A 27,717-nucleotide genomic window follows, 5' to 3' on the forward strand; every position below is an offset into this window, starting at 1 on the left:
CTTTACAGCTTAGACAGGTGAAGTGAGAGGGATTGTGAAGTCTGAGGGGTGGAGCTGCAGTCACATGGCCTCACACCAAAAACACAACGCCAACAAAAAACACTAACCCAGTGGGCTCCGGTCCAGGAGGCCAGCTGTTTACTATGGTGAGCGTAGGTGAGTTTCCTACTGAAGTTCATTACATTACTTTTTTATAGCAGTATGTCCAAAAACTTCAGAAGTATTCAAATGTACCACACATTTATTTTCTTTTATTTCATTCTTTTTTTTCCTCTCTTTAAAATTAGGTTGAACATTTACTTTGTGAACTGTATGTTGAATATGCCAACACCTGTTGCCAACACCTGTTGTAAAAAGCGCTATACAAATAAATTTGATTTGATGATATGTGTTTTATATTCTGTGACCCAGAACAATGCAACCTAATATAATGTATTTATTGTGCTCCCCAATGTTCAATGTCAATGCAAAACAGACAATAAAAAGATTTACTCAAAAGAAGTATTCAATGTGCAACTGAGAGCACATACTAAACTCGTGAACTGATCTTAAATATAAAATTAAATTTAAATTCAAAGAGTTTGTTATGTGCATAGTAAAAAAACTAATTTCATACAAGGAAAAACTCTCTTTGCTCTTTCTTCGCATGTATGTCGCATTAAGAGAAAAGTAAAAAGTATATTAAAAAGCAAGAAATAAACTAACTAAAAAATATGAATATTAAACTGGTGTTAATTTTATTCTGCAATATCTATTGCCATATTTAAAAAAAATCACGAGATTTATCCAAATGGTAATGATTCAACATGTCACAATATTAATAATATTTGCTTTAAATTTTTTAGCCTGTCCACTTATCCTTTTATTTTTAATTATTCTAATTCTTCATGATTAAATCTCAATGTTTTTTTTTTTTTTTATCCTTTTTAATAAATTAAAATGTACTGTTTTGCTTATGAAGTTCCTTATTTAAGCCTAACCTAATTGAATACTTGATTTTAATGCAATTTTTTTCAACACCTAAAAAAATAAATGCTCGGCTGCATTGAAAATAAGGGTTAACCTCAATCTACTCCCGAGTGAAAATGAAGGTTAACTGATAAATTAAGTCATTGATTATGCATAAATAATTAATCGTTTTTTAAAAAGTTTGGAGTAATCAAATATAACCTGCTTTTGATAAATATGTTAAAACTATAAAAATTAAAATGGTGTTAATTTTTCGTTTGAATTAAGCAAATTGTGGCATGATAATTTATAACTCAGTTCTAAAAACAAGGGGTAGGATGTGAATAAGAAATAGGAATAGTCCTTAGTATCTGTTAAACTCTTAAATCTTACTTTTCCAGTGACCATCTCGATAAGAACACAGCCCAGACTCCAGATATCAGCGGCTCGACCGTGTCCTTCACCTTTCGCTCTTGTGATGACCTCAGGAGCCATGTATGCTGAGAGAGACAGAGAAAAGTCACTTTATTTCAATAACTCAGTTAAAAATGTTTTAATCATTTTAATCTATTTTAATCGCTTATTTCTTTTATTGATGATTGTAGCTTACAGCCAATAAAACCCCCAAAAAATCAGTATCTCAGAAAATTACATATAATTACATAAAATTATATAAGACCAATTGGTACTTTTGGCAGTGTGGGCAGTGTGCCAAGTCCTGCTGGAAAATGAAATCCGCATCTTCATAAAAGTTGTCAGCAGAGGGAAGCATGAAGTGCTGCAAGAATTTGCTGGAAAATACTGCACTCATTTCAGCTTGATACCCCTGCTAACTGCTGAATTCACATTACGTCAGGAAGTGAGGAAAAAATGAAGCGTTTAAGGTCAGAACACACTGACCATTCAAACATTCTACTGTTTGCTCTCATCCTGAGAACGGACAATTTAAACAAACCAAAATGGAACAGGCAGACGTCTGTCTGTGTTTAACTGGTCACGCTGGCCTTTAGACTAGATCTACAGCAGTGTGCGACCACTGTAATTTCACTTTCATTTAACACACCTCTGTGTTTACATCCAGCTATTAGGTAAACCAGAATACAGCCATTAAAAAAACAGAAAAGTAGCATATGTTGACTGGTACTGTATAATACAATTAATCATTAAAAAGAAAGAAAAATAAACATACAAAAATACCAACTACATGTAGATCACATACGGCAGATAGATCTCAGCACTATCCCACTTCTGACACCAAGTGAGAGGTTTACTCTCTCTCAAAACAGATCAATCTGAGTTCCAACCCCTTAACACATTCTATAGCCTCACCTGCAGTTCCCAGAGTGCTGTTCACCTCGCCAGGCATGGTGTGAGCGTTGTTCTTTAGCTTGACCGAGCAGCCGAAGTCTCCCAGCTTTATCAGACCCGACGACGTGAGGAAAATATTCGCTCCTGAAGAGACAGAAACAGATAGAAAGAGATCAGTGAACAGTGCCTCAGCGATTCATTCCAGGGTTGAATGTCTAATGCACAGGAAACAGCAGGCAGACCTTTGATGTCTCGATGCACGATTCCGTGCTCGTGAAGAACGTTGATGGCGGTGGTGATCTGCTTACAGTAGAGTCTGATCACATGCTCCTGCAGCCCCAGCCTGGACACCTCCTCTAACGTTCCCTCATCACAATACTCCATAAATATATACATCTCCTCCTGAGAGAGAGAGAGAGAGAGAGAGAGAGAGAGAGATACAGAGATACTTTTAAAAACATTTTATTATAACCCAATCATGTTATAATATTTAAAAGTCATAATTTAAAAACAGAATATCATAAAATAATAAAGAGATGCCTAATAAATAAATAGATACAGAGAAAGAGAAAGATAAAGAGAGAGGGTGACGCAGACAGAAAGAGAGATACACAGAGATAGAAAGAAATACAGAGACATACAGCGAGAGAGAGAAAGACAGAGAGAGAGAGAGACACAGAGAGAAAAATACAGAAAAAGAGATACAGACAGAGAGAGATACACAGAGATACAGAGAGAGTGATACAGAAAGAGGGAGATACAGAGAGAGATAGATACAAAGAGATAGTGATGCAGAGAGAGATACTGAGAGAGATGCAGAAAGACATACAGCGAGAGAGAGACAGAAAGAGAGATACAGACAAACATACAGCGAGAGAAAGACATATAGAGCGATACATACAGTGAGATACAGAGAGAAAGAGAGAGAAATACAGAGACATACAGACAGAGAAAGAGAGAGATACAGAGAGAGAGAAAGAGAAAGAGAGAAACCAACAAAATGAGAAGATCAGAAAATCAGATGTTCATAAGCTGCATAAACTGTGCAGAATTTCCAGATGCCGTACCCGATGGAGCTCAACGCCGAAGTATCGGACCAGGTTCGGATGTTTAATTCCTTCAAAGATTTTCAGCTCATCTGCAGTCTCCTTTATCGTTTTGTGGTCGTTGGGCTGGAAACGAATCTGAGAAAAGCGCAAATAATCAGATAATAATCAGTAGCGCAGAATACAGAACAGGAGTGAAACAGGAAATCAAAGGAATCGGTTGACGGGTTTGTTTATTCTTTTATACCTTGGTTTGGTTTGTTTTCATACAGTCACAAACCTAAATGCACCAAAATGCTCCCCAACAAACCACGAGCGCACGGACTCCTCTGATTGGTGAGAGAGAAAGCGCGAGATACTGGGTTCTTTTGTGACCTCATGGATGAGTTGTCCATGCCCTTTTGGAGAAATTTCTGTTCTGTTCACCAGTGTTCCCCATTTCTCCATTTGTGAATAATAGCTCTCATTGAGGTTTGGCTGAAGTCCCAAAGCTTTAAAAATGAACCCGTCTTTTCTATTTAAGTGATTTCTTGATTTAACAGGTCTGGCAGTAATCAGGCCTGGTTGTGGCTAGTCAGCTTTCCAAAATGTGTAGTTAGTCACATTTAATTCATTGGATTGCTTTTTTCCCTAAATGAAATCAGTATTTAAAAACTGTCTCTTCTGTTTATTCATGTTATCTTTGTCTGATATTAACGTTTGTTTGATATTTTGAAAAATGTAAGTATGGCAAAAAATAAATGAATAAATAAATCTGTAAGGGGCAAATATTTTTTCACAGCACTGTATGTTCCTGATAATGGTAAAGAATTAGCAGATAAACAAACATGAGTCTATCCTTTTGTTACCACTGAGCATTGAGCTGTGCAGCAGTGTAAGACTTACCTCCTTCATGGCCATCAGTTCACCTGTGTCCACATTAATACAGGTATACACCTTTCCATACTGCCCTTCACCTGCGTACAGAACGTTTATTATAATCAGTGATACAGTTATAATTAATACAGTTAAATTTGATGTTGTATTATAGCGTAAACAGACGGACAGGTTCGTACCGATCTTGTTTCCTCTCTGCCATTTGAAGGTGACTTTGCGTAGGCCGACGTGCATGACGTTATCGTAGGATTTTGGCGTGTTGCACACCTGGCCGATGACGTTGCGCTGCCGGAGCGCCGCATAGCGCTTATCCTCAAACGAGCGGATGGCGCGCTGCACCGCCTCCATCGGGTCCTGCCGCGCTGCCGTGTCTACAGTACAGACAAAAGGTAAAGCTGCATCAAAATGATAAAAATAAAATTTAACCATCACTATAAATACTACTAATATTTACTACTATTACTACAGTACTGTGCCACATACTGCAAACAAAGAGTCCTGAATTAGTCAGTCAATGTATGTAAATCTCACCTTTTGATTGGCTAATGAAGTTGCGTAGCTCCCAGCTACGTCGGACAGCAGCAGCATGGTCTGACTTTGGATACGACGGTTCTGAACAGACAGGAGAATGACAAACTCATCAACTAATCTATTATTAAAGATAAAATACTAAAAACCTCAGAGGAAAACAGATCACATGACCAGCTCTTACCCTCGCGGTCCTCTGTGGGGCTGGAGTGGCGGCTGAGGGATCTGAACTGGAGCTCTGCGGCGACTGATGACAGGCGGTCGTTCTCGTGGACGCTGTGGAATAATACGAAGTTTTAATACATTATTGTACATTAATTATCTCAATATAATTATTACCCACAAAATCATCGTCAACTTCTAATATGGTCATTTCTGGCAGTGTGTGTTTTTTCAGAGACACATAAAGCCAGCAGACACCACATCATTCTGAATGTGAATCTGAAGAGTCACTAGTGTAAAAGCACTAAACAACTCAGCACACTTGGAGGAGAACACTAATCACCAATTACTGGGTACCATTGCTCTAAATAACATGGGGAGAAGGAGGGCCATCATCCCACCCACCCAAAGAAAGAAACCTGTGGCATCATTCAGGGTTGAGACAAATTTTGTAGCTTTACACCATTTAGAAATCAAACTGAATTAAACAAACTACTATTTTGTATTTGTGGTTTGTGTTCTGATCAGGGCTGCAACAACTAATCGATTAAATTGATTAGAAACAACTATTAAACTCGTTGGCAACTTACTTAACAATTGATTAAATGTCTGTGTTTATGTTATACACATAAGTACAGTTTTTCCCCAAATGTGGGGCAGTAATCACATTAAAATCAACCTAATTTGTAAGAGGCAGTAAAGCATCATTAAGCTCCATGCATTTTTCATGCATTTTGAGCCACAGGTGAATGCAATTCACGATGAGTTCATAGTAAGTTCATTTTATGTTTTTCTCTCACTCAATGTTTTAAAAGCCTGCTAGAGTAGTTAAACAAGAAGTTTCTCATTCTTACTAAATTTATATCTTACTCATGTTTAGCGAAAAGTACAATTTAGCACTTCCACCATAATAAAATCTAATGTTAGCGACACAATCTATTTGTTTTTTGTTTTCTCACTCAGTGTTGCTAGAGACTGCTAGAGTAGTTAAAAAAAGACATTTCTCATTATTAGCATATTTGTATCTCTCACTTGCTTTTAGTGAGTTTTCCATTTCACCTTAAATGAGGCAGAAGTTTTGCTTTTTTTTCACCCTTTCTTTCCGATTAACAATTAATTAAAAAATAAATAAATAAATAAATCAACGGATTAATAAATGGTCAAAATAATCACTAGTTGCAGCCCTAGTTCAGATTTACCCAACTGGTGGTATAGGTGAATAATTACCAAAAGTTAAAGAAATGTTTTTTTAGTGTGCAAATGACAGGAAGTGTAAAATCACAGAGAGTTTGTGTTAGGAGAAAGCTGCACACAGTAAAGCTGGAGAACAGTTACAGAACCCATCCAGAACATTATCATCATCATCATTATCATTATCAGCAGCTCAGGAGCCAATCACCATCCTCACAGGCAGAGTCTGGGGTTCAGCAGTAAGCGCACAGCTCCCTCTACTGGCTATACATTCAGCAGCTTTGTTAGAATTACATTAAATAATACAAAATAAAATAAAAAAAACATGACAACTGATTTTGAATTTATTGCCACCTATTAAACAGCAGCAATGTCTAAATCATTCAAAAACATCGACCAGGAATCCCTGTTATTTTCTTAAAATAAAGAAAAGTTAGTGCTCTGATTAGGTAAATGCACTGTCCTGAAAGCTTTAAAACATTTCTTTTACACAAACGTCACAGCTTATAATACAGGTGCGTGACAAAAAATTAGACTTTCATTGAAAAGTTGCTTCAGGAACCTAATTATGTCAGTAATTCAGTTTAAAATGTGAAACTCATATTATATAGATGTATTAAACACACAAAGTGATCTATTTTAAGTGTTTATTTATTTTATTGTTAATGATTATGGATTACAGCCTATGAAAACACAAAAATCAGTGTCTCCGAAAATTAGAATATTATATAAGGCCAATGGTTACTTTTGGTACGCAGTGTGGGCAGAGTGCCAAGTCCTGCTGGAAAATGAAATCCTCATCTCCATAAAAGTTGTCAGTAGAGGCAAGCAAGAAGTGCTGTAAGACTTTAGAAAGCATCACTGATTGGTGGAAATTTCACACTAGACCTCGAGCAGTTTGGACTGTGTGTCTCTACACTCTTTCTCCAGACTCTGATCTCTTGATTTACTTTAAATGAAATGTAAAATTTACTGATGATCAGTGATGGTTTGGAGAGTCATTTCATCTGCTGGTGTTGATCCACTGTGTTTTATTATCAAGTCTAAAGTCAGTGCAGTTTTGTTTTCCCACAAAATCTTACAGCACTTCATGCTTCTTCCCTCTGCTACTGACAACTTTTATGGAGATGCAGATTTCATTTTCCAGCAGGACTTGGCACACTGCAAAACGTACCAACTGGTCTTGTATAATATTCAATTTTTTGCTTATACGCTTAAAATAGATCACTCTGTATTTAATACATCTATATAATATATGAGTTTCACATTTTGAACTGAATTACTGAAATAAAGTAACTTTTCAATTATATTCTATTATTTTTTGAGATGCACTAGTAATGGTGGCAACACAAAATATTGACACTTTGGGCACAATTTGGCCATTTTCTTCTTTTTGCTGCAAAGATTTAGACATAAATGGCTGTGTGTTGAATTTTTTTTAAAGGTATAATAGAAAAGATATAATAAAATATATAAAAAAATGTGAGGAGTATACTCACTTTTGTGAGATACTGTATATTATTTATTTTTAAATGACATAACCTTTTGTTTCAGGACACTACAAGTACCTTCAACATTCAGAACCTTTAAGCTAAAACACACAAATCAAAATCATCCAGGCAGAGGTTTACTGGAATCAAAGCGCAAGCCCCTCTCAGCAAGCTTTATGGGGTTTACCTGCTCATTTTTATACTGGGATGTCTTGCAGTACAGCATTTAAAAATTTTTGCTTCATTATGTTCAGCATTTCAGCAAAATCACTTAATTATATTAGAGTAAAATCTATAATATGGGTTTACTGTGTTTACTATTAATACGGCAGTGCTCTGTTATAATGCTGCACATAATGAAGCAGATTATTGAACTGAAATTGGTAAAAGCAGTGGGGTGATTGGTTCAGGGACAGGCAGGGGTGGGCCTGGCTACCTGTGCTCATTGGGGGCGGTGCTGAGGGCTTTGGTGGTGCTGTTTTCCCCAGTGGGGGCCTGAGGGACGGGGCGGGGGCCGAGGGGGTATAGCTGGGGTCGCAGGTCACATGGGAGACTCCGAGAGCTGTAGTAGAGAAATAGACCGAAAGGCTTGAGCATCTGTGCAGATTTGGGTTTAAAACGATTGAAAATCTGCATATTTGAGGATTTACAAACTGTACTAATCCTAATCTGAAGCAGAGAAAACATCACCAGCAGTTCTACAGTCATATCCCTTGAACTTTTTCACGTTTTCTCACCTTACAACCACAATCTTGGATGAATAAAATTAATTTTACTGAGATTGAGACAAAGTGAAGGAAGACATTGACCTTAAACCTACAGCAAAGCACTATCTATGTGTGGTGAAAAAAGTAACACTGCTCATCACCCTGAACACACCATTCCCACTGTGAAACATGGTGGTGGCAGCATCATGCTGTGGCGATGCTTTTCTTTAGCAGGTACAGGGAAGCTGGTTAGAGTTTATAGACAGGTGGACGGAAATAAATACAGAACAATCCTGGAGGAAAACCTGTTGGAGGCTGCAAAACACTCAAGACCTTCCAGCAAGATGACCCTAAACATAAAGCTAAAGCTACAGTGGAATGGTTTATATCAAAGAATATGCATGTGTCAGTCAAAGTCTTAAAGGACCTAAATCCCATTAAGCTATTGTGGCAAGACATGAAAATTGCTGTTCACAGACGCTCTCCATCCAACCTGGCTGAGCTTGAGTTGTTTTATAAAGATGAATGGGCAAAAATCTCAGTCTCTAGATGTGCAAAGCTAGTAGAGACATTCCCCAAACGAATGTGCTGAAAACTTTTGCACATTACACTTTTCCGATTTTTATTTGATTAAAATAAAAAAAAATTAAAACCATGTGTCATTTTCATTCCACTTCAAAATTGTGCGCTATTTTGTGTTCATCCATCACTTAAAATCTCAATAAAATATATTTAATTCTGTGGTTGTAAAGTAAAAAAATATGAAAAAGTTCAAGGGTTATGAATACTTTTGCAAACCACTGTATATCATTGCTGCCTGGTTTTAAAACGTATAATTACAAAGTTATTAGTGACATAATATAAAAGGTGGAAGAGAGACAACAAAGACATGTATTAAAAAAAACTTTGCTAAAGAAAGACATTTAGTTTAGCGCATTAAATAGTGTGCAATTGTGAAAAGGGAAAAATAAAACAAAAGGAGGAACACTTCAGCTGACAAGCTAAAATATAAAACAATTTTCAATTATTTTCTATTCTGCATTAATGCTATATCCCTGGCATACCTGGTGCCCTCAGCATTAGGGATGAAGAGGGATGGGTTTGGCGGGTCACTGTGGCAACGAGGAACTTTGACAGGTCGAGGACTGTTCCGAGGAGCTGGAGATAAAGGGAAGTAAACTCAGTATCAGAATAGCTCTACTGAGGTAAAGGTATGATTAGAATAACTCTACTAAACTACATAAATGATTAGAAATAGCACTACTGAGGTAAGGGTATGATTAGAATAGCTCTACTGAGGTAAAGCTATGATTAGAATAGCACTGCTGAGGTAAATGTATCATCAGAATAGCACTGAGATACATTTATTTGGTTTTGGACAAATTCAGTTTGGTGCATCACTTAATTAAAAATAATTTAGGTTTTTTTTTTCAATATGTCTGCAGCTCCGACAGTAAATAACAGCACTTACCGAGGTACAGTCCGCTTACTGGACTGTGTGGCTTCCCGATCACATGACCAATACATTCATTCATCAGGGCCTGAAGACTCTGTAAGCAATAAAGATAAAAATGTTTAATAAGCTTTAAAAGACATACATGATACATGAAATATAAAACTAAAGTCTTCATATGTGGACATCATTTTTCTTAGAAACTACATCATATAAAAAGATAATTCTTAGTTTTATGAAACACTTTACCAGAAAATCATCTTCAGGCAGTGCAGAGATGAATACAGGTTCAATGGCTTGAAGGAAGTCGAAGCCTTGCGTTGCCCATCTACCAAACAAAAAACATCATAAGGACTGAGAATGCAGTTTTACATAGGTTTCATTTTTTTAAATATTTTCTACAGGAGAGGAACTAACCTGGGTCGGGTACCTCTACCACTCTCACACTTCGTTAAGACGTAATTCATCCACTTCCGGGCAAAGGAAATGTAGCGCTCCCCTATCCTCTGTCGGAACTCGCCGGACATCAGCCTCACTACCTCTTTATGGTACTACAGGTAGAAAAATTAAATATTAAAAATAAAATGTACACTTATCTTCAAATAAATAACTGCAAAATAATAGCTGCACCAGGAGGAAGAGTAGGATTGCAATGCTCTAGACTGATATGGATAAAATTTACTAAACTACACATACAGAAGTAGTGTGTAACACATATGTACCAATTTTCCCAAAAATCGTCAGGGCACATTATGTGTAAACTCTAACAGTCAGGTAAGAAGTCAGGTAACAGTCAGGTAAGAAGTACAGCTTTATACATGAGTTTCAGTTTAGTTCTTCAGCTACGAGACTGAAGTAGCGTTAGCAGTAGCCGCTAATAGCTTTTTCCCTATTTAGAGGTGAGTATCATCAGCCTCTAGTCTGCTGCTAACCCTGGCTAGCACTGCTGGAGCAGCATTAGCATTACCCGCTAAGCACAGCACTTGCACCTGCTGCTCAAAGCTAAGTATTATCAGCCTGTTGCCTGCGTATTAACTGTGTTAAAACAAGCTATGTGGGATGAATCACTAGCTAATATTGCCCTGGCTTACTGGAACACTTAGGGCTCCTCAGTATAGGGCTGTCGGACGGCAGCCACTAATGCTAATGCTCCAGCCTTAGTGCTGGAGAAATTTGGGAATATAAGCTGACTACGGTTCCTCAACACACAGGTTTGTTTCATTTCTGTCTGTTGATTCCTTCTGGGTGTAACTGTTTGATGATGAGTGCATAACCAGATGTTGTCACAGATTAGTGATCTAACCTCAAAGGCGAAGTTGTATCCCTGGACCATAGCCTCTCTGTAGTACTGCTGCAGGGTGGCCGACTCAGACTCCTCCACTTCTGCCTCAAACTCTGAGGTAAACATGTACTCCACGTGGTCTATGGCACTGTTTATCTTATTGCACAGCTCCAGTGCCTCATTCTGACAGAGAGAGAGAGAGATACAGATTACAGAAAATATTTTAAAAATTGCAGTGCTTTCAAACATATTTAAAGAGTTCAGAAATCAGTATTTGGTGGATAACCCTGGTTTTAATAACAGTTTTCATAGATGTTCTCTTCCACCAGTCTTACACACTGCTTTTGGATAACTTTATGGCACTCCTGGTGCAAAAATTCAAGAAGTTCAGGTTTGATGGTTTGTGACAATCCATCTCCCTCTTCAAACCAGAAGTTTTTAAATGGGGTTCAGGTCTTGAGATTGGCCATCAAACTTGTTTGTTTGTTGATATGACACGGTACATTACCAGTCATTAATTCCAAACTATTTTCTACAGTGTAGGTTCATTCTAAAGACGTCAAAAGTATGAAAGAATACTAATTATTACCTTACTGTTACGAAAATGTGTAGTAATTTATTTAATAATTTGTAGTTTTAATAACTAAATATTAATTAACCAGCTATTCAAAAAGCAAAGAAGTGTCAAAATGTAATTTGTAGAGAAAATTTAAGAGCGTTTTGGCAGTTTTTTTTATCTGTTAAACAGTTACACAGTGTGCACACTCTACTATACTACATAATATCATAATAAATGCATTGATAAATACTGTCTGTCTGCTGTAAAAATGACTCATCCACCGCTAGACACAAAGCTATTTGCTAACTGCTAGGTGTTACCTTCAGCTGTTCCAGGGCCTGAGCGATGAGGGGCTGGCTGGAGGTCTGCTCCCGCCGCAGGGTCAGTAGCTCCTCCATCGACTGCTGAAACGCTTTACGCTGAGTCACCAGGTGAGCCGACTGCATCACAATCAGCAGCAGGTTCTCCACCTAAACCACGCCCACACAGGTTACTACACTTACACAACACACTACATCCACAGTACACCTACCATCTACTAAACTAGAGCATCTTTCATTTTACAGCAGGACTTGGCACATTGCCAATAGTATCAATTGGTCTTATGAGTTTCACATTTTGAACTAAATTACTGAAATAAAGTAGAAATTCTTATTTTTTGAGATGCCCCTGTACAAGGAAGGGGCCCATCCTCCTTTAATATATGTACAGGGGTATAGTTACAATAGCAGTGTAAGTAGTTAGAAAACAGTATAGTATAGGAGGTTCACATTTTGAGTTGAATTAAATTACTGAAATAAAGTAACTTTTCAACAACAATTTTTTAAGATGCACCTGTACTATATACCCAAACTATCTGATTCATAATCAGACTACTGTACAACATCTAAGTTATATACATAGTTAGTGTAAAATACATTTAAAAAAAATTATTTAAAATACATAAATTAAAATAATTTACCTTCATGGCCCTAAGTGTGTCCACTGTCTCCATCTGTGGCACCAGTTTGAGTGTCCTTCCGTCCCATTCCGCCCAGCTGGTCTCAGAAGGCGCGTCCCCGGCTCCGTGTTTGCTCATGAGCAGGTAGGCCTCGTCCTCAGGCATCTCGTCCGGTTCTTTAGAGCACTCTTTCCCCGCCGCTGCATTTAGCAGCTGCAGTATGGTGGAGCGCTGCGCCGTTAAACCACATGGAACAAAGATCTGCAGCTCCTCCAGACCTGGAATCTGCACCTACAGGAATATATTTTGCATATAGATGGTTGGGATTAACCAGCAGACTTCGTCTGAGGGAGGGATCCCTAATGCTGACTGATGGAAACAACACTGTATGATTACAGTATTAGGTATTAACAACTTAATTATTAACTATTACAAATCTCTTTTATATACTATTTTTAAACACCTCATAAATTAGCCTCATTTTAAAGTGATTTATTCACAAAATCAGGGTATCTGCATGTATGTGGAACTACATTTTTGTAACTCTTAAGACATTTCAAACCAATACTTTAAGCCGATACTTGCTTATGTGTTTATTATGTGCTGCAAAAGCTCCCTTGCTACTTTAAAATCCACTGCTTAAAGATAAAATTAATTTTTGGTTAGTTTCAACAGATCTGTTTTATTTAAGCTGTTAATTTAATAGAGAGGATTTAAAGCTGTAAAAAGTCAAGTTAACTAAACTTATTTTTGTTTTTAGATTAGTGTTTGTATATAGCTGGTTGAAAGCTATGTGCGATACAGAAATGTTAAACATGTTTATTAAGTTATACCGGGGCATTTAGTCGCTCTTTAAATGTGTAAAACAGCATTAGCCCAGAATTCCCACTTTGGTACATCACTTCTTTAGTAATGTTTTAGGAGATACAAGGTTTTTGCTGGACAACAAGAGAAATACCTTAACGTAGTTCCTTTCTTTCAAGGCTTGGAGAATACAAGGCACTCCACTGGCGAGGCTGAAGTCAGCAGCGATCTCGAGGTCCTGAAACAGACAAAACACATTAAATCAGAAGAATTTAAAGTATTAAACATATTCTGGTTTGTTTAACACATTTTGTTTACTAAATAATGCTACTGTAGGTTATTGTTTTATTAGTCTCCACAACAAATGCATGAAGTTATTCATTTAATATAAAATATAAAAATGCAAAGAAAGCAGCTCAAAAGTTCTCATACCTTTCTCAACATCTTGGCGAAGCCCAGTGCTTTAGACGCTCGCTCTCTGGCCTCGTGGAAAAGCTCCTTCAGAGATCGACTCGTCTCGATTACTGACCGCCTGAGTGGATACGATCATTAAATATCTTAAATATCACACACAAGTGAATATAAATCCACACAGCAATTAATCCTATACATCTTTATATACAATACATATACTGTATGCTGCCTTCAGACTGTACCTGATCTCATCAGAGGCCGTGCTGGAGTCAGCACTCTCCCAGAATTCATCACAACTCTTCTGAAGACCCACATCCAGGAACTCTCCTGTGGATCTCAGCAGCATGCCAGCTATATCACTATAACAATAAGAGAAAAATATATATATAATTATGTTATTAATCTATCGTACATTATGTGAACATGCACAACTTTTTGTGGACTTAATATTGTATGCATGCAATCACACAAATGTATTATTGTGAATACAATAAATACATTACCATGAATAAGCCAGTATGTCTACCTTGTTGAAAAACAATGTTTGAATTTGATTTATTTAGGATATTTAAATCTGTATTATTTACTAAATTCTGGGACAATATATAATCCAACTAAAATAAGTACTGCAACAGACCTAACCTGCTGTAATGAATATGAATATTAGTGTAATATCTGCAGTGTGTGGATATTGGAATGGATAACTGAATGGTGGAAGATAAAGCTAGTGGAAGGCCGGTTATTTACCAGAACAGCTTGCCGGACTGGGCTTCTCCTCCTCGGATATACGGGGTGATGACCTTGGTGAAGTTCCACTCCTCCTCCAGCAGGTTCTTCAGGCTGTGGGAGGCCTGGGGAAGCTGCTGCAACATCTCGATCCAGTTGCGCATGTAGCCGAAGTACACCTGCATTCCACACATCATCAACACCAGTACTGAGGTAAATTCCTGATTAGAACAGCACTTGTAAGGTAAATGTATGATTTGAATAGAAAACTGCAGGGGTAAATATATAATTAGAATAGCACTGCTAGGGCAAATTTCTGATTAGAATAACAGTGCTCAGGTAAATGTATGATTAGAACAGCACTAGTAAGGTAAACATATGATTAAAATAGCACTGCTGAGGTAAATGTATGATTAGAATAGCGCTAGTGAGGTAAATGTATGATTAGAATAAAAATACTGAGGTAAATTTCTGATTAGAAAAGCACTGCTGAGGTGAATGTCCGAGTAGAATAGCAGTGCTGAGGTAAATGTATGATTAGAATAGCACTAGTGAGGTAAATATATGATTAGAATATCACTGCTGAGCTACATTTCTGATTAGAACAGTGCTGTTGAGGTAAATATGTGACTAGAAAGCACTGCTGAGGTAAATTTATGGTTAAAAAGCCCTGCAGAAGTAAATTCCTGATTCACTTAGCTAAAAAAATCTGCTCTTGGCCCAGTCAATTTACCTCTTAGGAACTTATTCATAATTTCACCAAAAAATGTTAGTGGTATAAGAAAATAATGAAACTGTATAGTGATACCCATGTTGAATTATTAAGATGTTAGAAATAATGTTTGTATGACTATTTTCTTAAAATTTAATAAGAAACCAATGCAATATAGTCTCTTTTCTTATTGTATTGCAATATACTGAACAGTAATCCCTGTATCGTGAGTATGGTTTTGCCAAGTTCTTGCCCACACACAACCCTATCAAATAACAGATACAGGTGAGAACAGCTGCTCAGAAGAGTCTATTTAAAGAGCATCCTGTACCTCCAGCATCTGGTGCAGATCTTCCTCGAACTCGTCGATGTTGGCGTTGGTCTGCAGGCCCTGAGGGTCGGAGGTGATGCCGCGCAGCATGAACTGATAGTACTGCTTCATCAGGAGCCCACCCTTCAGCACCTCCTTACACTCGCGCACCAACTAAACACACACACACCACATCCTGTTTATACACAACACATATACAACCCATACTATACAACCCAAACTATACAACAGCCTAATTTACTATATATATATATATATATATATATATATATATATCATAATAAGCTTCATTGTTTTGATCTATGCATTTTTAAACTGTAATTTTGTACTTTATTTTTCTTTTAAAAGCAAGACAAAATAATAAAGAAAATACATGATGTTCATTGTAATGGATGCAGGGTTTGAAAGGGTTAAATAAAATTCTAGTATCCTCCTGTGTTGAGTGCACTACATGGGTGGTAAGTACCAGTACTGGACTGCAGGAGGCGCAACAGTCCAGTACAAATCAGTGCTGCCTTGTAAACAGCTTCAGGAAAACTAGAGGACGAGGACCTTTAAAACAGTAGGTTCAAACTACTAATAGCATTTCTCTTAAATTCCAAATTAAAATATAATTCAAAAGAGAAAAAAGATGCAATGATTTCGCTCCAGAAATAATGCAACGTAAACAAGTTCATATTCATACAGTTGAAAGAGTAAAGAAATCAATAATTGGTGGAATAACCCTGGTTTTTATTCACAGTTTTTATGAATCTTGGCATGTTCTCCTCCACCTTCACCAGTCTTACACACTGCTTTTGGATAACTTTATGCCTTAAGTCCTGGTCTAAAAAATCAAAGCGCTGACAGGCTTATTAAAACAACCACATATTGATTTTTGACCTCTTAAAACATTATTGTTGTTATTTTTTAAAATTAATATAATTTTTTTTTTTTTTTTGCATTATTTGAGGTCTGGGTCAGTTTTCTAATTTTCTGTACATAAACGCTCAAAATGACAATATCATATATAGTCAGTAGCTCATAGAATAAAACAATAATGTTTAACATTTACCTATAAATAGCAAAATAAGAGAATCTGATCATTTTGGTCTCTTTACATTTCCACAGCTGTATAAGTGAAATCAAGTGTCAATGCACTTTTATGATATTCCAATAATTAGGTTATTATAAACAGGCCTACTGTTTACAATCGCAAAAAAAAACCATGAAATAAGGTACAATTCCCCAGCATCCAATCAGAGAAGAGTTCGGTCAGGGATCGGACGCACCTGTTTGATGCTGAGCAGTGAGGGCTTGCCGGCGGGTCGCTGTTCCAGGCGCAGTTTGAGGCACTCGTGAATGACGTTTAGCAGCACGCGACAGAGCACCAGGAACGCAGGCCGAAACGAGGGCAGCTCCATATCCTGCAGCTCCGCCCACGAGACCCGCCCCGACCCCGCCTCCTCCTCCACCTGCCCACCCAGGTGACGAGAGAGCTCAGGTAGGTAGTCAATGTACAGCAAGGACGAGTCCGGAACCTCCGACAACTAAAAAATTAAACATACAGACCGTTACTGTATTAATTTTTATTATAAATTACATCATTGTAAGCTTTTCTCAACATAATACAGATTAGAGATGCAAAACATCAGTTGAGAATTGTTCTCACTGTCAGGACATACAATGTCTTGTGCGATGTCAAATTAAATTGAACAAATTAAATAAATTCAGTGTTTTTTTTTTTCATTATTTTAATGTATTGTGCTGTACTATAGATTAATACAAAGTCATTCAAACTAGAATAAAACATACTAAATTATTAAATAAACAAAAAAGTGTTAAATAAACCAGAAAACATTCTTTAAAGAAGCACCTCTTGCTTAGATGCCAGTTTTACACATCTCTGCTGGATTTTCTCATTCACCTTGAATTCAGGCTTTCAGTTAACAGCTGTGCCTTATCAAGAGTTAATTACTTGCCCTCTTAATGTGTTTGAGAGCATCAGTTGTAAAGTTGTAAAGTAAAGAGGTAGAGTTGGTATACAGTGAATAGCTCTATTTGAGTAATGTTCTAATCCAGATTATGGCAAAAACTACTCAACTAAATAAATCAATATTTATTATTATTATTATTTTTAATTCAAGGTCGGTCAGTCACTGCAAAGACCATCAAACATTTTATAATGATGAAACTGGCACTCATCAGGACTGCCCCGGGAAAGGAAGACTAAGAGTTTTCTCTGTTGCACAGGATATGTTCATTAGAGTTACCAGCCTTAGAAACTTAGAAACAAAACACCTATACAATACAATGCTACATACTAACCAAAAATAATTTAACCATGCTTACAATGATGTCACCTTTATTACTTTTTTTTTATGAAACAAAATATTATGCACTCCAATTTAGATTGCTGGAGGCTAAAACACAAGACTAGAAACAAACATTAACAAAAATATTTTTTTTCACTACAGTTCAGCATCACACGATACTAAACCCAGTTTCAAGTTTGGAAATCAGAATGCTGTTTTAAACAACATAAAATTCTCACTGATCATAAACTTCTCACTGATCAGATAAATAATGATTAAACCATCACTGACCATTTCATTTATAAATCAAGGGAGCAGAGTCTGAAGGAAGAGTGGAGAGACACACAGTCCAAACTGCTCGAGGTCTAGTGTGCAGTTTCATTTTCCAGCAGGACTTGGCACAATTGGTCTTATATAATATTAACATTTTCTGAGACACAGATTTTTATTATAGATCACTAATAGATCACTGTGTGTGTAATACATCTATAGAATATAGGAGTTACACATTTTTAACTGATTTACGGAAATCAAAAGGTATTCTATTTTTTTGAGATGCGCTAGTACATTAAAAATACATCAGCAAATATCTATACAAAAAAAAAAAGGAATTACATCGTCCGATATCAATATAATCATATCATCGTGCATTCCCTAGTTTAAATACAGCACCTTATAAACCATTTCTGACCCCAATCTTTACATGTGAAATAATAACCTTAAATCAATTGTTTTTTTTTTAAATCAATACAGTTTGTAAAATATCAAAATATTGTGATAAGATGTCCATATTTTCCGACACCTCCAAATCTAAAACATGCACCCATCAAGCTAATTCCAGTACAAACCCAAGCATGCCCAGGAAATGTCTCACCTCTTGATTGGGCGAGTGGCTCAGCAGTGCAGTCCTGGACCTCTGCAGCGAGCGGTCCATCAGTTTGTGTAGGCGTAGGATGAGTTTACGTAGGCCCATCTGCTTCAGTGCCTTGTCTACAAAGGGTCTGTATATGGCAGTCGGACAGCACTGGCTGTCGCCGTCACCGTCGCTGCCACATGCCGGGATGAGCTCCTCCGACAACAGACGAGCGAATTTGGGAGTAAGGCAAGTTAAGGATTCCCTTTTGGCTTCGGAAGGCTCGGCGGGCTCGCTCTCCTCCATGTCGCTGTCGGCGGTAAAGGTGGCGGTGGAGTCGTTCTCATCCTCCTCATCCTGTTCCTCGCCGTCGCTGCCACGGGAGCAGCGGGGCGAGGGGATCTCGAAGACGGGCCAACCGATGCGCGAGAGGTCTCGGAGACCCAGCACGGTACCCATTACTCGCAGTTTCTGGTTTAGGTCCTGAGTGATATTGAGCCACAAGCAGAGCGCCTGCACCCTGCCCTGGAAATCCCGCGCCGCGTACTTCTCGTAGTCCTTCTGCAGAGTCTGGAGCGATGGGTACAGAGCTTCTACAGACTCCAACAACCCCATCACACCCCTGACCTGCTCAAAGGCCAGCCGCTGCCTCTGTAAGTGTTCCCGGCACGCCGAGCCCGAGCCCAGCAATGCCTCTGCATCTACCTCAGCCCAGAAGGTGGGGGAGGTCCCACAGTTCCCAGACTCACCCGGGCAGCAATCTTTCTGCACAGACCCGAGCCGAGTCTCGGGCGTGGCCAGACAGCTGTAGTCCACCTTGAAGTGCAGAACCTTGCTGATAATGTCGGGAATAGCCTGGCGAGCCGTGTACAAGAACAAGTCCTGGTCGGTGATGCTGCGGCGAGCGTGCCAGGCTTGGAGCTCCAGCCAGATGACCTCGTTGTTCTGGCCCATGAAGGCGGTGTTCTCAAGGCCACGCTGCTCCTTCTCCTTCTTTTTGGACGACATGGATGTCAGTTTGAGCAGCAGACGCAGCGTCTCGAAGAACTTTAGTCGGTCGGCTGGGCAGTCCGTGCGGGAGGTCTGGCGGTGGGTGCGGGGCAGACCGTGGGGCATGTTGACGGGAAGCTTACCGGAGCTGCAGCCCAAGCTCAGGTAGGGCTTCCGGGGGTCCATGCTGACTGCACTAAAGGGACCAGACCTGGAGAGAGGGTCTAACATGAAGGAGCCCTCGAAGGTCTTTTTCTTGTCTCGCTCATTTGAGCGCAGGTTCGAGCGCTGCTTCTTGCCCTGCTTGTAACTGATCTCCTCAGCCGGCTCCGGTGGTTTGGCTCCTTCTCGCTCTTTCTGGGACGAGCCACCAGTGGGGCTTCTCTCTGTAAACGAAATAGCAACAAAAAAGGATAGGATTCGTCGACGTTCACAGAGAATGTTGATTTTTGACAGAACTCGTTTTAAACATTGTCAACATTTCTGGCCATCACTTACCTTTGATGGGAGAACGCCCCGCAGCTCTACCCTGGCTGCCTCTTTGGTGTTTGCCGGACATGCGTTTCATCTGGCGGGGGGTGCGGGGAGGGGAGGTGCTGTAAAAAGACTCCTCTTCCTGGGTGAGCCCGTCCCACAACTCATCCAACTCAGAGTTCTGCCGGGACTCATCTTTCGGTGGGTCCGTCGGCCTATGAAGCAAGCAGAACAGAAAGCAAACAAGACACATTAACATGGTAAATATAGTCCAGAGCTCAATTCTAACACTGAACATCATTCCACAAAAAGGAACAAAAGTCAGTAAAGGTAATTGCCGACCAGCCAGTCGATTGCCGACTAACCACACAAACAACCAGGTGAATGTCGGCCAGCTACCCACCCAAACAGTCGACTGCTGGCAAGCCAGTCAGCTAGTTGACTGCCAGCCAGCTACCCAACTAGCCAGTCAACTGCCAGCCGGCCAGCCACCCAGCAGGTTGATTGCCAGCAATCAGGTCAGCCAATCAATTGCCGACCTGTTGACTGCCAGCCAGCCAGTCAAATCCATCCAGTTTCCTGCCGGCAAGCCCGTGAGCTAGTCAATTGCCAGCTTGCCACCCAGTGGATTGCCAATCATCCAGCCAGCCACTAAATCAGCCTCAGAGCAGGCAGGATGACCATCACAGTGAGATGAGTGACCCAACCTAACCTGTGATTTCACTGGATTTCCCTCACAAAGCCCTCAGAATACTCCCTCAGTCACTCCCCCATCTGCCCTCACAAAACACACACACACTTCTATTCCCCCGGGGTCCACGGTGCCCCCCGTATGGACCGGGGAGAACAGACACCTGCTGCCGATCCCAACAATCAGACACCCTCCACTATAACCAGCATATGGCCAGCAGACCCAGCTCTGAATCATGACGGGGGAATACTCCAGCTGTCCCAGTCACAGACTAGCAACACACTGCATTTAGGAGAAATGCTTAGTCACTTTTTACAGTCAAAAGTATTAAAAATATATAGTTTTTTTCTGCTTTCGTTAGAATAACTGCCTCTACTGTCCAGAGATACTAGATTTCAGAGAACTGCTGTGAAGATCTTATCACATTCAGTGCAACAAGAGCATCACCTTACTAACTCATCTCAAAACTGAAAGTATTGGACAGATGAGCTCAGTCATTCCAGAGAACACAGCTTAATACTAGGAGGTTTATACCTCTCTAGCCCACACCAGGCGACATTAATGTCAGTGTGGGGCCTGCTCTTCAAAATGGTTAATGCAATGGCTGCAAAAATGCATATTTGTTGCAGGTATATTTCACTCATTTTCAAATGGTGCGCACAAGAGCTTTTCTACTGTGTATAAATGCTATAATCAGCATTATATTTGAGTAATCAATACATACAGTGATTTTTTGCTGTTGCATGTGTACATTTAGTTGATGCATGCAATGGAAATTCCTGCAATTTTTGCACACTAGAATCGGTTTACCTAAACATACTGGAAATATCGATACTAATACAAATTGAACATCTAAGCTGTAAATTGTTTAGAAACAACATACTGATTATAGAGTATTTATTATTAATATAGAGACTATAATATACGCTTCAAAACTGCACCTCTCTTTCTACCAAAGTGATTTTTAATGGACATAGTAATATTTATTTATTTTGTTTATTGGACTACACAACTTGTCATTGTACTGTATAACCCAGTATTAATAAGACATTAAAGATTAATTGATTAGAACTGAATTTATGGCTCAAAAATGGGGTGTGTACAGGCCCAAGCCCATTGCCTTATTATTTTATAGCTGACATCTAAATAATAAGTTTGCAATATAAAGGGTTAACAGTTTATTGGTAATGGACTAGAGAATACCCCACCCTGAAGGTCTAAAGGGCTACATTACAGTAGTCTATCATACAATAATACAGTACAGGGGTTGAACAATGAAAGTGAAACACCTGTCATTTTAGTGTGGGAGGTTTCATGGCTAAATTGGAGCAGCCTGGTGGTCAATCTTCATTAATTGCACATTGCACCAGTAAGAGCAGAGTGTGAAGGTTCAATTAGCAGGGTAAGAGCACAGTTCTGCTCTAAATATTACAATGCACACAACATTATGGGGGACATACCAGAGTTCAAAAGAGGACAAATTGTTGGTGCACGTCTTGCTGGAGCATCTGTGACCAAGACAGCAAGTCTTTGTGATGCATCAAGAGCCACGGTATCCAGGGTAATGTCAGCATACCACCAAGAAGAACCAACCACATCCAACAGGATTAACTGTGGACGCTGTAAGAGGAAGCTGTCTGAAAGGGATGTTCGGGTGCTAACCCGGATTGTATCCAAAAAACATAAAACCACGACTGCCCAAATCACAGCAGAGTTCAATGTGCACCTCAACTCTCCTGTTTCCACCAGAACTGTCCGTCACCACAATCAATTATTGTGCTCTAAAATCCCTTGTTCAGCTGTTTATATCGATGTGAAGCAAAGACAGAGAAAGCAACATACAGGAGCCGTACCCACAGCAAGCAGATATTGAGGACATGGCAGAAATAATCGTTGACTAATCCGAAAAATAATCGCCAGATTAGTCGACTATCAAAATAATCATTTGTCGCAGCCCTACTATGTGACCGTGTGCAATAAAATTTTGGCCAAGATTCAAGAACTAAACTGAAAAAGTAAAATTTTCTACAAACCCAGAAATCTCAGTATCAGTTAATCCCTTCTGAAGTACTGTACAATATAATTACATGGTTCAGCACATGTGCAGGCAAGAGACAAACAACTGCCCAATGTTCTCCAAAAGGACTAAAAGCTCCAGATCCGTGCAAACAAACACAAACACGAGTCCACAGAGATCAGAATCAGGAGCTAATTTGTTCTTCAGAGCGGACGAGTGAAGAATGCGAGTGAGCTGTTTTTATGGTGCAGAGCAGGGCAGAGTCTAACAGTGAGAGAATTCCTCAGGAATGACACAGGAAGATCCAACGTCATCCTCGCCCTCGCTGTTTGTTTGGTTGCTATGACGCACCTAAACTGAATGCCTCATTGGTACGGGTGCGTAATCGCGCTGCCTCTTTGCCGCCACTCATTCAGAGCTGCCCACCTCCACCCGGCACAGGCTACCGGCAGGCCGGGGCCTCCATCAGCCGGCGAGGGCTCTGTGATTTAGTGCTGCAGATGGTGAAGCCGCCGTTGCCGCCGGATGAATGGCTCATCGCTGGCTGGCAATAAAGCCCGGAGGAATGTTACAGCATCTGATAGGGAGGGGCGACCGGCGCAGACCACAGCAGCCCCGCCAGCATGACCCCTGACCCCTGCCCTCTATTGTCGGGTGCTGCACTCCTCCATTGTGTACGAGCGGCACGTGGCCCCGGAGCCCCGCCACTGAATAGCTCCTCACAGCTGGCGGGGGAACACACTCGCTCACAGTGGGCCCTAAACTCAGACCCGACTATAGAGAAGAACTAAACTCTGGTCCTTCACTCCCTAGAGACTCTTGCAGTTAAGCACACGCCATAAGGCGATTGTCTCCGCACCTGAATTATGAGACTGCATCTATGCACGACGACTGCAACTGTTGCTTTTCCAAAGATTTTGACGATTGACTCTACCAAATTGAAAATCTCTGGAATATAATCAAGAGGAAGATGGATGATCACAAGCCATCAAACCAAACTGAACTGCTTGAATTTTTGCACCAGGAGTTAAGCAGCATAAAGTTATCCAAAAGCAGTGTGTAAGACTGGTGGAGGAGAACATGCCAAGATACATGAAAACTGTGATTAAAAACTTTATGAATATGAACTTATTTTCTTTGCATTATTTTAGGTCTGAAAGCTCTGCATCTTTTTTGTCGTTCCAGCCATTTCTCATTTTCTGCAAAAAAATGCTTGAAATTTAGGATAAATGTTGTCTGTAGTTTATAGAATAAAACAACAATGTTCATTTTACTCAAACATACACCTAAAAAAGCAAAATCTGAGAAACTGATGCAGTGTTTGTGGCTCTCCCTCCCTGTGCTTACAGACCTCAGATTTGTACAATGTCATTTCCTCTGTCCACACAATGACCTCTTCAGACTGCAGAGAGAGAAAGAGACTGGTATTGAAGAAAGGAAGAGCAGCAATGTGAGGAATGCAGAAAGCAAAAACCAGCCAAACCTACAACAGCATGCCACTTCCTTCTACTAAAGAGGAGCTGAATCCGGGAACACCCACAGAGGCTCTAAAATACATGTTTAATAAAAATAAAAATTTTAGTGCAAGCTAGAGCGAGACAGTGCAAGCTAGAGCGAGACAGTGCAAGCTAGAGCGAGACAGTGCAAGCTAGAGCGAGACAGTGCAAGCTAGAGCGAGACAGTGCAAGCTAGAGCGAGACAGAGCGAGCTAGAGCGCGACAGAGCGAGCTAGAGCGCGACAGAGCGAGACAGTGCGAGCTAGAGCGAGACAGTGCGAGCTAGAGCGAGACAGTGCAAGCTCGAGCGAGACAGAGCGAGCTAGAGCGAGACAGTGCGAGCTAGAGCGAGACAGAGCGAGCTAGAGCGCGACAGAGCGAGCTAGAGCGCGACAGTGCGAGCTAGAGCGAGACAGTGCGAGCTAGAGCAAGACAGGGAGATCTAGAACAAGCTAGAGTGAGACAGAGCGAGCTAGAGCGAGACAGTGCAAGCAAGCATGAGACAAGTGCAAGACAGGGAGAGCTGGAACAAGCTAGAGTGAGACAAAGCGAGCTAGAGCAAGACAGAGACAGAGTGAGACCGTGCAAGAAAGTTCAGTAAGACAGAGTGAGACAGACTACAAACTACTTATTTAAGTTTCAATACAATATAATAATTTTCCTAAACCCCATGGGAAAGTGCCATTTTTGAGCAATTATTAGCCAAATATTTTCAATAATAAATATGAAATACATCCCTAATCACAGTGACAGTCCCAGTGCAGCTTTATCATAAACCACTCCACCAGTATCTCCTTGGAACTATAAGAAAGTGATAAAACATGGGAGAGTGAGCCGTAAACAGCCTTGAGGATATTAGCACAGGACACACAGAACTGCTTAATTCCAGGCAGTTCAGCATTACAGTGAACTATGTTTTACGTTAGCTGCAGCGTATATAAAAACACAGGGTGAATGTAAGTATTTACAACAGCAGCAGTTCTAAATGCACTGCAGGAAGTCATGCACTGGGCACAGACAGGCACACACTGCTCAGACACACGCATGCACTGGGGACATTCACACACTGCACTGGGATTGTACATGCATGTGCACTGCACAGACACGTACACATTGCATAGGCATGCACACTGCATGCACAGGCATATGCACGCACTGCACAGGCATGTGCACAAGCACAGACACACACTGCACAGGCACTGCACTGGCATGTGCACACTGCACAGGCACGCACACTGAAAAGGCACACACACTGCAAGAGCATGCACAGGCATATACACTGCACAGGCACGCACACACTGCACAATGCATGCACACTTCATAGACACACAGACAATGCACAGATATTGCGCACTGCACAGAAAAGGGCACAATGCACAGACACACTCACACACAGGACTTATTTATACACACAAAATACTGTATAAAGAATACACTGTTCCTACAGTACTAAGCAGGAGTTGTATGCTGCTAAAATGGAATAATGTAAAAACTCCAGATAGTGATTTATCATACGCACAGTTTAACATATTAATTACAATTAATTTGAAATAAAAACAAGGAATATGAACACATATGGTGACCTGTTAGATCAGAGCTTCCTTTGTTAAATCCTGCTTTTGATTGTGTACATCTCTAATGTCTAGGCGTCTACTTTCCTGAAGCTTTCTCTATTAAGAGAAATCAAAATAATATCTTATGATACAAAGTATTTGTTGTTTTGGTTATGATTTGCAACCAAACCAGACCAGGGGTGGCAGATTCTTTAAAATCCTATTCTAATACTCTGTTATTCAGAGTACAGTGATTTATATTACATTTATGCTCTAACTCTTCAAATTAAATATATTTGTTTTACTCCTTCTGTAATGAAATGTACATAAAATATTGATATATGAATAATTTAACTAATCTAACCATAGCTAGGTATAGTAGATAAGTGCAGGATTTATAAGAAAAGGTAATCCACAAATATATGAACATACAGCTCTAGAAAAAAGTAAGAGAACCCTTCAGTTTCTGAATCAGTTTCTCTGATTTTTGTTATTTATAGGTTTATGTTTGGGTAAAATGAACATTATTGTTTCATTCTATAAGCTACAAACAACATTCCAAATAAAAATAGTCATTTCGAGCATTTATTTGCAGAAAATGAGAAATGGCTGAAATAACAAAAAGATGCAGAGCTTTGAGACCTCAAATAATGCAAAGAAAACGAGTTCATATTCATAAAGTTTTAAGAGTTCAGAAATCAACATTAGGTGGAATAACCCTGGTTTTTAATCACAGTTTTCATGCATCTTGGCATCATGTTCTCCTCCACCAGTCTTACACACTGTTTTTGGATAAATTTTTGCCACTCCTGGTTTGATGGCTTTTGATTATCCATCTTCCTCCTGATTATATTCCAGAGGTTTCCAATTTAGTAAAATCAAAGAAAATCATATTTTTAAGTGGTCTCCTATTTTTTCAGAGTTGTATATTGTGTGTATATTTACTGTAACGTTATTTAAATACAGATATAATGAGCTTAGCTATGGTTAGCTAACTGCATTCCACTGCTTTCAGTCGCTTTGGCTCCTTTTACTGAAGCCCTGACAACAAAGTTCAGACTAATACAGATATATTAGCTAAAGCACAGCATGCAGGGCTACAACACTGCAGTATTTAAACATTTAAACACACACTAACACAGAAAAAAACAGATAAACCCCCTGAAATGTGCTGAGAGTTTACACACAGAGCTCAGTACAGCTGCAGAGCCCGGGGCCGGGTAACTGAGGGTAACTATGCTAAGCTAACTCCAGACTGCGCGCTGTAACCCGCTCTCAGCACAATGATTCTGCAGCGCCGCGGAACTTTTACCTCTTTTTCATGGGTTCTGCAGCTCCTCTGCTCCTAAAACTCCATCAGAACCAAGCCGTGGTGCAGAACTTATGATTCACAGCGCGAATCCGCGCGCAGGGGGAAAGTTCGGTAACTTTAGCGCAGATTTCGCTCCGCTTGCACTGGTTGCGCTGCACGCAGAGCACAATCTGGCAGGATGCTGGTTTCACATCAACGCGCATGCGCAAGTCTTTCTGCCGTTGTGTTCACTGGTGCGGATCACTATTTGGCAATGCTGTTGGTCCCGGCCGGGGAGTGTGTGTGAAGAGAGTGTATAGTGTGTATAGTGAGTGTGTGTGTGTGTGCCGTGTATAGTGTATGTCATGTGTATAGCTAGTGTGTATATATCGTGTGTACAGTGTATATAATGTGTGTAGAGTGTGCATAATGTATATAATGTATGTATACTGTGTGCATATAGTGAGTGTGTACAGTGTAAGTGTAGTGTATATAGTGTGTTTATAGTGTATAGTAAGTGATTGCATATGTATATAGTGTGTGTGTGTGTGTGTGTGTGTGTATAGTGTGTACAGTGAGGG

At 39.8% G+C, this 27,717-nt stretch overlaps 2 protein-coding genes across 4 annotated transcripts in view; one reads left to right on the top strand and one right to left on the bottom strand.

Annotated features, from left to right (window-relative positions):
- fam184b (family with sequence similarity 184 member B) overlaps positions 1 to 27,717 on the top strand; it is a 276,012-nt gene that overhangs the window by 84,355 nt on the left and 163,940 nt on the right. The gene's annotated exons all lie outside the window — the stretch shown is intronic.
- map3k4 (mitogen-activated protein kinase kinase kinase 4) overlaps positions 1 to 27,717 on the bottom strand; it is a 30,809-nt gene that overhangs the window by 2,070 nt on the left and 1,022 nt on the right. Inside the window, exons 1-25 of one of the 3 annotated variants that reach the window (XM_049472153.1) lie at positions 27,158 to 27,337; positions 20,113 to 20,303; positions 18,646 to 20,000; positions 16,749 to 17,006; positions 15,478 to 15,630; positions 14,456 to 14,613; positions 13,951 to 14,067; positions 13,727 to 13,826; positions 13,449 to 13,532; positions 12,512 to 12,781; positions 11,871 to 12,020; positions 11,013 to 11,174; positions 10,127 to 10,260; positions 9,959 to 10,037; positions 9,728 to 9,806; positions 9,321 to 9,414; positions 7,986 to 8,111; positions 4,891 to 4,982; positions 4,710 to 4,790; positions 4,358 to 4,549; positions 4,188 to 4,258; positions 3,324 to 3,440; positions 2,499 to 2,658; positions 2,278 to 2,400; positions 1,342 to 1,448 (exon numbers count right to left, since the gene is read on the bottom strand). In XM_049472153.1, coding sequence (XP_049328110.1) covers positions 1,342 to 1,448; positions 2,278 to 2,400; positions 2,499 to 2,658; positions 3,324 to 3,440; positions 4,188 to 4,258; positions 4,358 to 4,549; positions 4,710 to 4,790; positions 4,891 to 4,982; positions 7,986 to 8,111; positions 9,321 to 9,414; positions 9,728 to 9,806; positions 9,959 to 10,037; positions 10,127 to 10,260; positions 11,013 to 11,174; positions 11,871 to 12,020; positions 12,512 to 12,781; positions 13,449 to 13,532; positions 13,727 to 13,826; positions 13,951 to 14,067; positions 14,456 to 14,613; positions 15,478 to 15,630; positions 16,749 to 17,006; positions 18,646 to 20,000; positions 20,113 to 20,303; positions 27,158 to 27,168 — 4,464 coding nt within the window. In that variant the 5' untranslated portion in view covers positions 27,169 to 27,337. Of the gene's footprint in view, positions 1 to 1,341; positions 1,449 to 2,277; positions 2,401 to 2,498; positions 2,659 to 3,323; positions 3,441 to 4,187; positions 4,259 to 4,357; positions 4,550 to 4,709; positions 4,791 to 4,890; positions 4,983 to 7,985; positions 8,112 to 9,320; positions 9,415 to 9,727; positions 9,807 to 9,958; positions 10,038 to 10,126; positions 10,261 to 11,012; positions 11,175 to 11,870; positions 12,021 to 12,511; positions 12,782 to 13,448; positions 13,533 to 13,726; positions 13,827 to 13,950; positions 14,068 to 14,455; positions 14,614 to 15,477; positions 15,631 to 16,748; positions 17,007 to 18,645; positions 20,001 to 20,112; positions 20,304 to 27,157; positions 27,338 to 27,717 lie in introns of those variants that run through there. The other 2 variants (XM_007231234.4, XM_049472154.1) reach the window with 2 other exon arrangements.

This window comes from Astyanax mexicanus, chromosome 25 (genome assembly GCF_023375975.1).
Source record: "Astyanax mexicanus isolate ESR-SI-001 chromosome 25, AstMex3_surface, whole genome shotgun sequence".
Lineage (NCBI taxonomy): Eukaryota > Metazoa > Chordata > Actinopteri > Characiformes > Acestrorhamphidae > Astyanax > Astyanax mexicanus.